This window comes from Lissotriton vulgaris, chromosome 10 (genome assembly GCF_964263255.1).
Source record: "Lissotriton vulgaris chromosome 10, aLisVul1.2, whole genome shotgun sequence".
NCBI classification, from domain to species: domain Eukaryota; kingdom Metazoa; phylum Chordata; class Amphibia; order Caudata; family Salamandridae; genus Lissotriton; species Lissotriton vulgaris.
Window position 1 is genome coordinate 591,585,163 of NC_141698.1, and position 11,684 is coordinate 591,596,846.

The window sequence follows — 11,684 nt, forward strand, 5'->3', positions numbered from 1 at the left end:
CTAAAAGCCAGACACCTCTGATCCTCGGCACAGGGAAGCAGACACACCATCATTTTAGTCTTCATAACGTCAGCATCAGATCCCCATCAAAGAGAAAGATGGGTGGGGGCGGGTGAGACGCCACTTCACCCGCCATAACATAAACAGCAGTGGTTACTGGGACAGAGGGTATGGATGACATGTGAGTGCCAATTCACCCCTTAAAACCGTGTGGGAGAGAATGACGAAGACTGACGTTGCAAACTTTCCAACTTAAAAAAACACAGCCTTCGTCAAACCCCGCCCCTCCCCATGTCATTCCAAAATAGGGAAACAGACCACACTACATAACCTTTGACCCCATAAATACCACAGACCAACTAAAAGTGTGTCAGTCTGAGGCATTTACATTCTACTCTTAGTACCCCCACAACCCGGAGTTTCTTCCTGGCCCCACCCCTTGCAGAAGGCTACAGAGGTAGGAAGTCATCCGTCATGTCGCCTGTCACGAACTTGACACCACAGCGCCTCTGCCCTGTTCACAGAGAGGCGCGCTCCCAGAAACCTGCTAATACCACACATCTCACCCTGTGTACACCCTGTGTAGAGCGGTATAACCAAATGTCAGTCACTGCTCCCACGCCGTCGACCCCCTCCCACCGACAGAGTGGTGTTAACAAACAGCTCTGTCAGCATAACCCTTCAGTGACCTACACCGCCGGGACTCCACACACGGCAGAAGATTGCGGTCAATATCACACCCCACCTTTCTCTTACTGTATAGAGCGGTATAACCACATATCAGGCACTGCTCCCACACTGCCGCCCCTCCCACTCACAGCACTGTCAGTATAACCCTTCAGTGCCTTCAACAGCCAGGACTCCACTCACGGCAGAGGTTTGCTGTCAATATCACACCCCACATTTCTCTTACTGTATAGAGCGGTATAACCCAATATTAACACACAGCACTCTCAATATAACCCTTCAGTGCCTTCAACCGCCAGGACTCCACTCGCGGCAGAAGATTGCTGTCAATATCACACCCCACAATTCTCGTACTATATAGAGCGGTATAGCCAGCCCAGGGCAGAGAGGATTCCTGTCAGTATCACACCTCTCGCCCTTCTCTTACTGTATAGAGCGGTATAACCACATTTCAGTCACTGCTCCCACACTGCCGCCCCTCCCACTCATAGAGCGGTGTTAACACATAGCACTGTCAGTATAACCCTTCAGTGCCTTACATCGCCGGGACTCCGCTCACTGCAGAGAGACGTGCTGTCAATATCACGCCTCTAACCCGTCTCTTACTGTCTAGAGCGCTCTAAACAAATATTAACACACAGCACTGTCAATATAACCTTTAAGTACCGTACACCGCCGGGTCTGCACTCAATGCAGAGAGGAGTGCTGTCGATATGCCCGTTCACTGCTTAGAGCAGCCGACCCCTCTCTAGCTGTAAAGAGCGATCTAAGTCGACAGCTCCATCAATATCACCCTTCACTTCCGCCACCCGGCTGAAACCTCTTTCTGCATAGAGCGGTATTAGCAAACAGCGCTGTCAACATCCAATTTCCGTCACACTGCTAACAGTTCCCTTTCTTTGCAGAGCGGTTCAAGCAAACAGCGCTCTCAGTGTGACGCTTCACACCGATGACCCTTCTCTTACTGTACGGAGTGATTTAAATCCTCACCTGTCTGTATAGAGCGGTTTAAGAATACAGCGCTGTCAAGACCCCGTTAACTGCTTTAACAAAGCCGACTGTTCACTAATTGCGCTGATTGGTATAAGTAACTGCCATTGTCCATACAACCCTTCTTCGCCTTCACACACTAATCCTCCTGTCTCTGAATTGTATTGTATTGTAATTGCATTTATATAGCGCTTTCTACCCCTGAGGAGAAGTCGAAGCGCTTTTCGGCGAGTAGCATACTACTCTGGAATGGTATAAAGAAACAGTGTAATTCATATAACCTCTCTACACCTTCACGTCGCGGATTCACCTGTCCCTGCACAGAGCGGTATAAGCAAACAGCGCTGTCAGTATCACCCTTCATCGGCTTCACACCTCTGACCCTCAGGTCACTGTACACCGCAGTAACACGCACCGCTAGCTCCGCGGTGAAGGCGCAGAGCGGTATTTACTTAGAAAACAGGCACTGCCATCATTTACTAGCTTAGCGCCGACGGACCTTCTGTCCCTGTACAGAAAATAGTACTGTCAAGAGCACCCTCCCCCTGCCTTCACTTCTCACACAGCTGCACCACGGGTAACGGTAGAAAGCGGTATTTCCGGATAAGATTGAAAATGTCACCCTTCCTCGATTTAACGCCACCGCGCCTGTCATAACCGTCCAGGGAGGTCTAAGCATGTGGTACTGTCCGGATCACGTTACTGGGGTCTAAGCTTGTGGTACTGTCCGGATCACGTTACTGGGGGTCTAAGCTTGTGGTACTGTCCGTATCACTTCACTCCGCTGACCCTCTTATCACTACAGTGCAGACGGGAAACATGAGCAAACAGCACCGCCGCGGCAGGTCCCACTAAACACAGGTTTCACAGGACCTCTCACCTATAGGCACCGTTAAATAACCACCTGCCAGTACCATCCACTACATAAAAGATGGGTGTACCGCATAGAGAGGTCGAAGGAGACAATACCATTCCAGCAGTCACACACTTAACTCGGCTGGGGTCTGTGTGTTATACCTCGAATCTACAGGAGAAATTCATTACATTTCCCACAGGATGCAAACTACATAAGAGCATCCACGCAGGCTGTCTCCTGCACCACCTGCCAGACTGCCAAACAACGGAAACTCACAAATCCCCCAACCGAGGGGGCATGGGATGTGAAAGGAACTGTGTCACACGCTGACGTCACGTGCGTAGTACCAAAATTCACCCCAGCTAAGAGAGTCGTGCACTGAGTGTTCGGTGTCACATCGTGAAGATCAAGGAACGAGAACTGCCAATCAACATACACAGTGGCAGAACAAACCATGCCAATCAACAAACACAGTGGAAAAACAAACGACAGATGTGGTGGCGTCTCACCAGAGCTCCCCGCCACCTTCCAACAAAACTCACGCGTGAAAGCGCAGCAGAGCCAGCATCTTAAACCACTGAAGTGCAAAACTGCGCCCAAGCCCACCTCTTCCTCAAATACCCCCCTGATACCCTGAGATGCAGTGGTGTGGATAGACACTAGATCGAGTGAGGCCGGGGCAGTAGTAATGGTGGGTAGCAATGGCTGTTAGAAGCAAGAAGACCCTCAGCGGCACACCTAAGACTCACACACACACTGCACAATCAAACGCAAAGAGCTGTCACAAAGTAGCATCCCTTGCAAAGTTTCAGTGGCTGCGGGGATGCTGCCGAGACGTCACCTGTCATTAGGAGAGTGCCAGCGAAGGACCAGCGCGTGGAGTCTAACAGCCTCACACTGATGCGCATCCTTCGAACCACAACACACCGAAGTACACATCTTCCCAGAGCCCAAGCAATCAATCAGATTCTGAAAAGCCAGGATCGGATTTCAAGATCACACCGGGCTTTGAATGGCAAGGCATTGTGCAGAGGGGGCACCGCGCTGCTGTCACGGACACGATGCCCAGAGAGCGCAACGCTTTCCATTTACATCCAAGGAGATAGCACAGTGTGGGACACCTGGCACATGGCACACCAAAGAGGAACAGGGTCCATATACATGTGGAGAGTATTATTACTCAGGAGAGAATTTTGAGAGACATGATTGGGAATTTAAGACAACGGGGTACACAATTCAGCCAAGAGGCTATTCGCAGCCCTGAATGGCCGGAGCAGAAGGGATGGACGGAGCGAGCCCTACCGGTGCTTGGCTGTGGAGCGCGGCGGCCGCGGGTCCCTTGCTGCGCGCGGGAGGGTGCAGCCGCGGGTCCTCGTTGCTGCTGCTGCTCCCCCGGTCCCTCTTGTCCCGGTGCTCGTCCCCAGAATCCAGGCTGCTGAAATTCCACACGATGAGGGTCTGCACGAGCAGCACGGTGAGCGCCGCGAGGATGGCAGAGCGCGAGCGGCGGGCCAGCCTGCGGGCGCACGAAGCGGCCACCATGATCAACGGCCGGCCGGCAGCCAGGCGCGCGGGGGCCGGAGGGGACGGAGCAGCGCGCGCCACCGCCACCGCCGCCTGCAGGAGGGAGGAGAGAGAGAGACACAGCCAGCTCAGCCGCCTCTCGCCGCCTCTCCTCTCCCCTCTCTCTACCTCCAGTACACACACCAAGGGGGCCGGAGCAGCCGGCAGACGTCACCAGAGATGGGAGGAGGCCAGACAATGGTGGCAATGTGGCAGAGCGGGAAGGGGAGGAGGGGAGGCAGGGTGACACCCAGACAGGCCGGCCAGGGGAAGAGGCAGGAGGCAGGAGGCCGGCCAGCCTGAAGCATCTGAGATGGAGTAACCCTAACCCCCAGGGTACCTCCCGCGGCTCTCACGTGTGGCATGCATTTCCCTGCTCTGCTGCGTCAGTGTTTAGATTACAACCCAGTGTGAGTTTGGGAATTTCCCTTCCTTTCAATACATCTGAACTTTGTTAAGCTGAAAGGCGTGAGAGGTTTTCAGCACAGAGGAGGAAAGAGGTTAGGCGTAAATTGATGAATGAAACACAGCCACTTAAAGGTAATCACAACAAATACAACACGTATGAAAATCAAACTAGAAGCACACAAGTCACTTCAAAGCATCGTTATGAATACCCAATGAAATCATACTTCCATACCACGTACAGCAAACGAGTCACACACACACATGCACGCACACACACACACACACTAACACATTCACAATAGAACCACATTGCTCAAGAGATAAAATAAATACACACACATCATACTACACATGGTAGGGACTAAAAGTGCACGTGCACAGACCCAGCTAAATAACAATTTACAGGCACACCAGACATATACACACAAACAAACACACAACAAGTCATCATATAAACATATCAGAATCTTATTATATGTGTTGCTCCAATTAATCTCTCCCAGACTAGTTAAAAGAGAAAAGCATCACACTAATGTGGATTTGAATGCATGTATAGCTCCCTGCACACACACACACACAAATATAATAATTTTCCATAGGGACCTTCAGACACGGCTACAGCCTGAACTGCTGAACGGAATTACACCAAATTTGGCAAAAAGGTAGTGTTTGGCTCGCAGATTACGCTTTTTGTTAAATGGTGTAAATCCGTTCAGTAGTTCCTGAGAAAATCAAAAGTAAAATCTTAGATATATCTATAGACAAAGTACGGTACGCGTATAGTACGCGCACCCTCCCGAGCACAAGCTTTATGCTAATTGGCTATCAACACTCCAAATCAGGAAGTGTTGGCAGCCATCTTGTGCCTCTGTAGAACAGAGGCACAAAAAAACTGAAAAAGAAACTCGAAAAACAAGAAAAGGGGGCATCCCGCAAAAAACAAACTAATCTCGAAGCCGCTTTTTTGGTAATTAGCCCCGGGGGGGGCCAAATACCGGGGGCAATTTTCTTGATTATAATGGGGGCCCGGAGGGGCCCCCCAGCCCCGGGGACCCCCACCCTGGGGCTTTTACGTTATGTATGCGGGGGGCTCAAGGTCCACCCGCAGCCCCGGGGACCGCCACCCCTGGGGCTTCTTTTAGTTATAATAATGGGGGGCCCAGAGTGCCCCCCCCAGCCCCAGAGATCACCACCCCCGGGGCTTTAATATTATGTATGCGGGGGGGCTCATGACCCCCCGCAGCCTCGGGGACCGCCACCCCAGGGCTTCTTTTTTTTTAAAATAAAAAAAAACAAAACCTGTGTTGGGGAGGCTAAAGCCCCCTACACGCCGTGGGGACCGCCACCTCCCCGGGGCTCTAATATTCAAAATAGTGGGGTCCATGACGGACTCCCCTGCCCCGGGGACCACCACCCCTGGGGCTTTTAAATATCGGGAGGGGGGCCACGCGGCCCCCCTCCTGGAGCCTTGTGGTGGTCTTGGGGACCGCCACCCCCAAGGGCCGGCTCCTGCAGTGTCCCGGGATGCCTACCCCAGGGACACTGCAGCGGCCCCCCTCCCCAAATAATAATAATAAAAAAAAAGGAGACAGGCCGGCCCCGGGGAATTGGGTCCCGGGGGCCTTAAGAGGCCTGAGGAGGGGGGCTATGCATCCCCACTCCTTAAAACAAAAATGCGGTCATGCCCCGGGGGTTAGGGTCCCTGGGACCTGGAATTAGTCATGGGAGGTGGGGGCACGCGGCCTCCTTCCCGTAAAAAAAATATATATATATTGGGGGTCAGGCCCTGGGGGACGGGGTCCCCAGTGCCCAAAAAAAGAAAAAGAAGGGGGGCTACACAGCCCCCATCTTAAATTATTATTTTTTTTAAACGGGATCAGTGAGGAGGCCACGCCCCCTCCCTGCACTACTGTGCAAACGCGCCCCCCTGGCGCGTTTACAGAAGGGTAAGCAATTCCCCCCTAGGGGCCAAGTAGCCCACCAGGAAACTCCAGTATGCGCCATGGGGCTGCCTTGCAGAGAGGTGTAATGAGGCCACACACCTTTTTACACCTCTCTGCAATGCAGCCCCCAGGCACATACTGGAGGTTCCTGGTGGGCTAGTTGGCCCCCAGGGACCCCCAGTATTCAAGGGGATTTAGTTCCCACTCTGTAAACGCGCCAGGGGGCTGCGTTGCAGAGAGGTGTAATGAGGCCACGCCCCTTTTTACACCTCTCTGCAACGCAGCCCCCTGGCGCATACTGGAGGTTCCTGGTGGGCTAGGGACCCCCAGTAATCAAGGGGATTTAGTTCCCCCTCTGGAAACGTGCCAGGGGGCTGCGTTGCAGAGAGGTGTAATGAGGCCACGCCCCTTTTTACACCTCTCTGCAACGCAGCCCCCTGGCGCATACTGGAGGTTCCTGGTGGGCTAGTTGGCCCCCAGGGACCTCCAGCATTCAAGGGGATCCCACTCTGGAAACGCACCAGGGGGCTGCTTTGCAGAGAGGTGTAATGATGCCATGCCCCTTTTTACATCTGTCTGCAACGCAGCCCCCTGGCGCATACTGGAGGTTCCTGGTGGGCTAGTTAACCCCCAGGGACCCCCAATATGCAAGGGGACTTAATCCCCCAACTTAGAAGGCGCTACAGGGCGCGTTTGCACAGTGGTGAAGGTAGGGGGCGGAGCTTGAGGGGATTGTTGGGGAATTAATTCCTCTTCAATCCAGATGTCCCCTACGGGCCAACTAGCCCAACAGGTACCTCCAGTAAGAGCCATGGAGCTGCGTTGCAGAGTGTTGTAAAAAGGGTGTGTGGCCTCTGAACACCTCTCTGCAACGCAGCTCCCTGGCACATACTGGAGGTACCTGGTGGGCTAGTTCGCCCACTGGGGACCTCAGGATTGAGTGGAATTACCTCCCCAACTTAAAACGCACCACATGGCGTGTTTGCACACATGTCACCTCAGGCCCCGCCCCCTTCCTTCACCATTGAGCAAAATATTCCTCTAAAATCAGCCGAACTACGAATTCCGATTTACTCACCTGTTATCACGAGAGATGTCTGTGGTGCATCTTTGAGCCCAGTACAGACCCTGAAAAGTAAATCTAAGCGTACTTACCAGTAACTTGTATTAACTTCCATAGGAATCTATTGTGTGGTTTTCACCAGAAAAGTTTTTAAGTGTCTATTTTTGAAACGTACAGATATTCCTCTAAAATCAGCCGAACTACGAATTCCGATTTACTCCCCTGTTATCAGGAGAGACCTCAGTGCTGCTTTTTTCAGCCCACTACTGATCCTGAAAAGTAATTCTACCCTTACTTACAGTAACTTGAATTTCCTTCCATAGGCTAACATTGACTGGTTTCATTTGGAAATTCTTCTAAGTGTGGAGTTTTGGAACTTTAAAAAATTCCTCTAAAATCAGCCGAACTACGAATTCCGATTTACTCACCTGTTATCAGGAGAGACCTCAGTGATGCATCTTTCAGCCCACTACTGATCCTGAAAAGTAATTCTAACCATACTTACAGAAATTTGAATTTCCTTCCGTAGGCTAACATTGATTGGTTTCACTTGGAAATTCTTCCAAGTGTGAAGTTTTGGAACTTTAAAAAATTCCTCTAAAATCAGCCGAACTACGAATTCCAATTTACTCACCTGTTATCTGGAGAGACCTCAGTGCTGCATTTTCAGCCCAGTACTGATCGTGAAAAGTAATTTTAACCGTACTTACCAGTAACTTGAATTTCTTTCCATAGGATATCATTGCCTGCTATATAAAATATATACATTAAAAAAAATATATAAAATAAAAAAAATATTACAATTTCAATATTTTTTAAAACAATTTTTTAAATTTATATTAAAAATATGTAATGTAATTAAAAAAATAAAATATCTAAAAATAAATACTTTAAAACAATGTAGTAAATCAGTATAAAAAAATATAACAATTAATTCATTTAAAAATGATCATTTACAAAACTTTTGAAATTCACTAAAAAAAACATAGGTTTCAGCCACGTTATAGTTAGGAATTAGCATTTAAAAAACATTAGAAATTCACTGAAAAAACGATAGGTTTCACACATGTTATAGTTAGCTGGACATTTCACACTGTCAGGACCCACAGATCTCAGGTAGCTTCAATCATCTATGGAGGGCGCAATTGTAGGAAAATTAGATCAGCAGGAGGTTCTTGGTCCGAGTTAACACGGAACCGGCATTTTAGAATGACCGCCGGTTGCGAACCCGGGTTAGCGGTCTAGTCGTCAAGAGAATCGTCACCGGAGTTCAGGTGAGGTACGCGCTGGATTCGAGCGGCGAACTTCACCGCGGTTCGTACCTGAGGAGGAAGCGTGTTTTAGACTCCGGAGTATTTCAGTCAGAATTTGTTTTCTAGGAAGCGTTAGGCGAGAGTGTTCATCTCGCTAACACAGAGTCAAGAGAAGTAGTTGCCAGCTGGGAGTTTTTCCACGAAGTTCGTCATCTTGAAGGACGTTTCCAAAGAAGTTGGCAGTCGGTTATCTGTGAAGAGATAACGACAAAACCAGAGCTAAGTCACGTATTCGCAAAGAATGCTACAGCATTACATCACGTAGAATAATTTGATATACTCACCTTATATGCAATGAAATAACTCGCATAGAAATACTTTCTTGAAAAGGATGAACAGAATTACTGGATTCATTCTAGAGGAAAGAAAAGAGAAGCAAAGGCATCAGTGATTTGATATGAACTAGAATAACTAAACTAAAAAGAATAAGGAAGAAAAGCATACACAAGAGTTCAGCTTGATAATTAATTAAGTGAGTAAAGGGAATAATAAGAGAATATAAAAGGATCAAGGTGTAGTTAACAGCGTGACAACAACTGTTAAATGTATGCGCAGATATCAGGCAGAACGAGAGGAAAAGAGAGTCACTAGGAAGAAGACTAACACACACGTCAAAAAATTATAAGTGAGTACAGAAAGTATCAAAGAATAATAGGGTCAGGAAGTCTTGTTAAGAGTGAATTAATGAATGTAATTTTTAAATGCGCAGACTTGAAAACCTAGAGATGAGAGAAGAACATAGAAAGACAAGGAGTGTGTCACTGTTCCGCTGTGAAGACATAACAGAGGCTACACGTGATGAAAACCAGTCTAATGTAAACTAGAGGAGAGAGGCTAGTTCTTGGAAGCTATAGGTAGGTGTAAAAGAGAGGTATCGAACGGTCTGCAGGACGGACTCATGAAAAGGACAACCAAGACGGTCTCTTCTCTTCTCTGTTTGTTGTTTTATCCAATATCCCCCTTCCCCCCAAGGTAATAATTTGGAGTCTCGTTTCAAACCGAGCTTCGGATTGTTGTCAGGGTGCATTTGGGACAAGGCATTTCTGTTCCTGTGCTACAAAACAAAAGCGTATTTAAGGTTCTGACAGAGTGAAGTGGCCACGTTGCACTTAGTAAGGATGCGTGAAGGCGATGAGTGGAAGACTGCCTTTCGGACAAAATTTGGACTGTTCGAATACCAGGTTATGCCTTATGGGCTTTGTAACGCCCCAGCTGCTTTCCAGCATTTCATAAATTATGTTTTAAAGGAGAACATCGATCAATGTGCAATTGTATACATTGACGATATTCTAATTTATTCCACAGATACGGAGAAACATCGAGATCAGATCAAAGGGGTCCTCAGCAAATTAAAAGAACATCGGCCATTTGTGAAGCTGGAAAAATGTGCATTCCATGTCTCAAAGGTAGAGTTTTTAGGATTCATCATTTCTCCTAATGGGATACTAATGGACAAGAAGAAGATCGAAGAAGTGGTTGGTTGGAAGTCACCAGCGAGTGTCAAAGAAGTTCAGAGTTTTATAGGCTTTGTAAATATCTATCGAAGATTCATTAGTGAATTTTCACGAAAAATTCTACCCCTCACTAAACTGCTGAAGAAACGGATTCAGTTTGAATGGTCGAAAGAGGCAGAAGAAGCGTTTGAAGCCCTAAAACAGGACTTCACTTCAGCACCAATTCTACTGCATCTGGATCCCTCGGAACCTTTCTACATAGAGACAGATGCCGCTGATCAAGCGGTGGGAGTAGTTTTATCTCAACGGAACAAGGTGACTGGGCAACTGCATCCAGTAGCCTATAGGTCCAGAAAATTGAACCCTTCAGAAATCAACTATACCATCACGGAGAAGGAATTGTTGGCCATAAAGGACGCATTCAAGGAGTGGCAACACTATCTCATGGGAGCACAGCATCAAGTAACGGTGTTTACGGATCGTCGTAATCTGAAAATTTTGAAAACAGCAAGGACGCTTACTCCAAGACAGTTAAGGTGGTCATTGTAATTCGCAGACTATGACTTTGTGATCACCTACAGGCCGGGAGCGCAAAACGGAAAAGCTGATGCTCTATCCCGGTTAGGCACAGAAAATTCTAAGAGTCCTGTAGAAAACCAATCGATCATCCAGAGTGACAAGATTATTGGAGCCACGACCTCAATTAATCTGGAAAAGAGTATCTCCGAAGTGATGGATTCTGAAGCCATGCTTCATTGGGCGAAAGAGAAAGAAGGAAGGAGCATCATTCATCATTTGCCTTACTTTCGGGAAACCTTATTCATACCCACTAAAGAGTTGCAGCGACAAGTCATGCAAGAAGGTCACGACGATAAACTGGCAGGACATAAGGGAGAGACGAAGACGAAAGAACTAATTAAGAGACACTATTGGTGGCCTGAGATGTCTAAAGACATAGAGGACTATGTGAAGACTTGTGAGATTTGTGCTCAGGGAAAATCTGAACGGCAATCCCGAAGGGTCTGCTTCAGCCTTTGCGTATACCACCTTACCCCTGGCCCACTGTAACCGTAGACCTTATCACAGACTTACCACTTAGTCAAGGACACAACACAATTTTGGTGGTAGTCGATTCTCTCACCAAAATGGCACACTTTATTGCCTTAAAGAGTATTCCAAATACAGAACAATTAGCCAATCATTTCAGTACAGAGATAGTGAGAATACATGGCATCCCTAAGATTATAATCTGAGACAGGGGAACCCAATTCCTTTCTCATTTTTGGAAATCGTTCATGGAGGGTTTAGGAACAGAAGTGAGGTACTCCACCAGTTATCATCCCAAAACAGATCGTCAGACTGAGAGGGTAAATCAAGGGCTGGAACAATATCTCAGGTTGTTTCTTT

At 48.2% G+C, this 11,684-nt stretch overlaps 1 protein-coding gene across 1 annotated transcript in view; it reads right to left on the reverse strand.

Annotated features, from left to right (window-relative positions):
- XYLT1 (xylosyltransferase 1) overlaps positions 1-4,203 on the reverse strand; it is a 661,442-nt gene extending 657,239 nt beyond the window's left edge. Inside the window, exon 1 of the mRNA XM_086941433.1 lies at positions 3,836-4,203. Coding sequence (XP_086797559.1) covers positions 3,836-4,075 — 240 coding nt within the window. The 5' untranslated portion in view covers positions 4,076-4,203. The remainder of the gene's footprint in view (positions 1-3,835) is intronic.
- Positions 4,204-11,684: the final 7,481 nt, after the last annotated feature.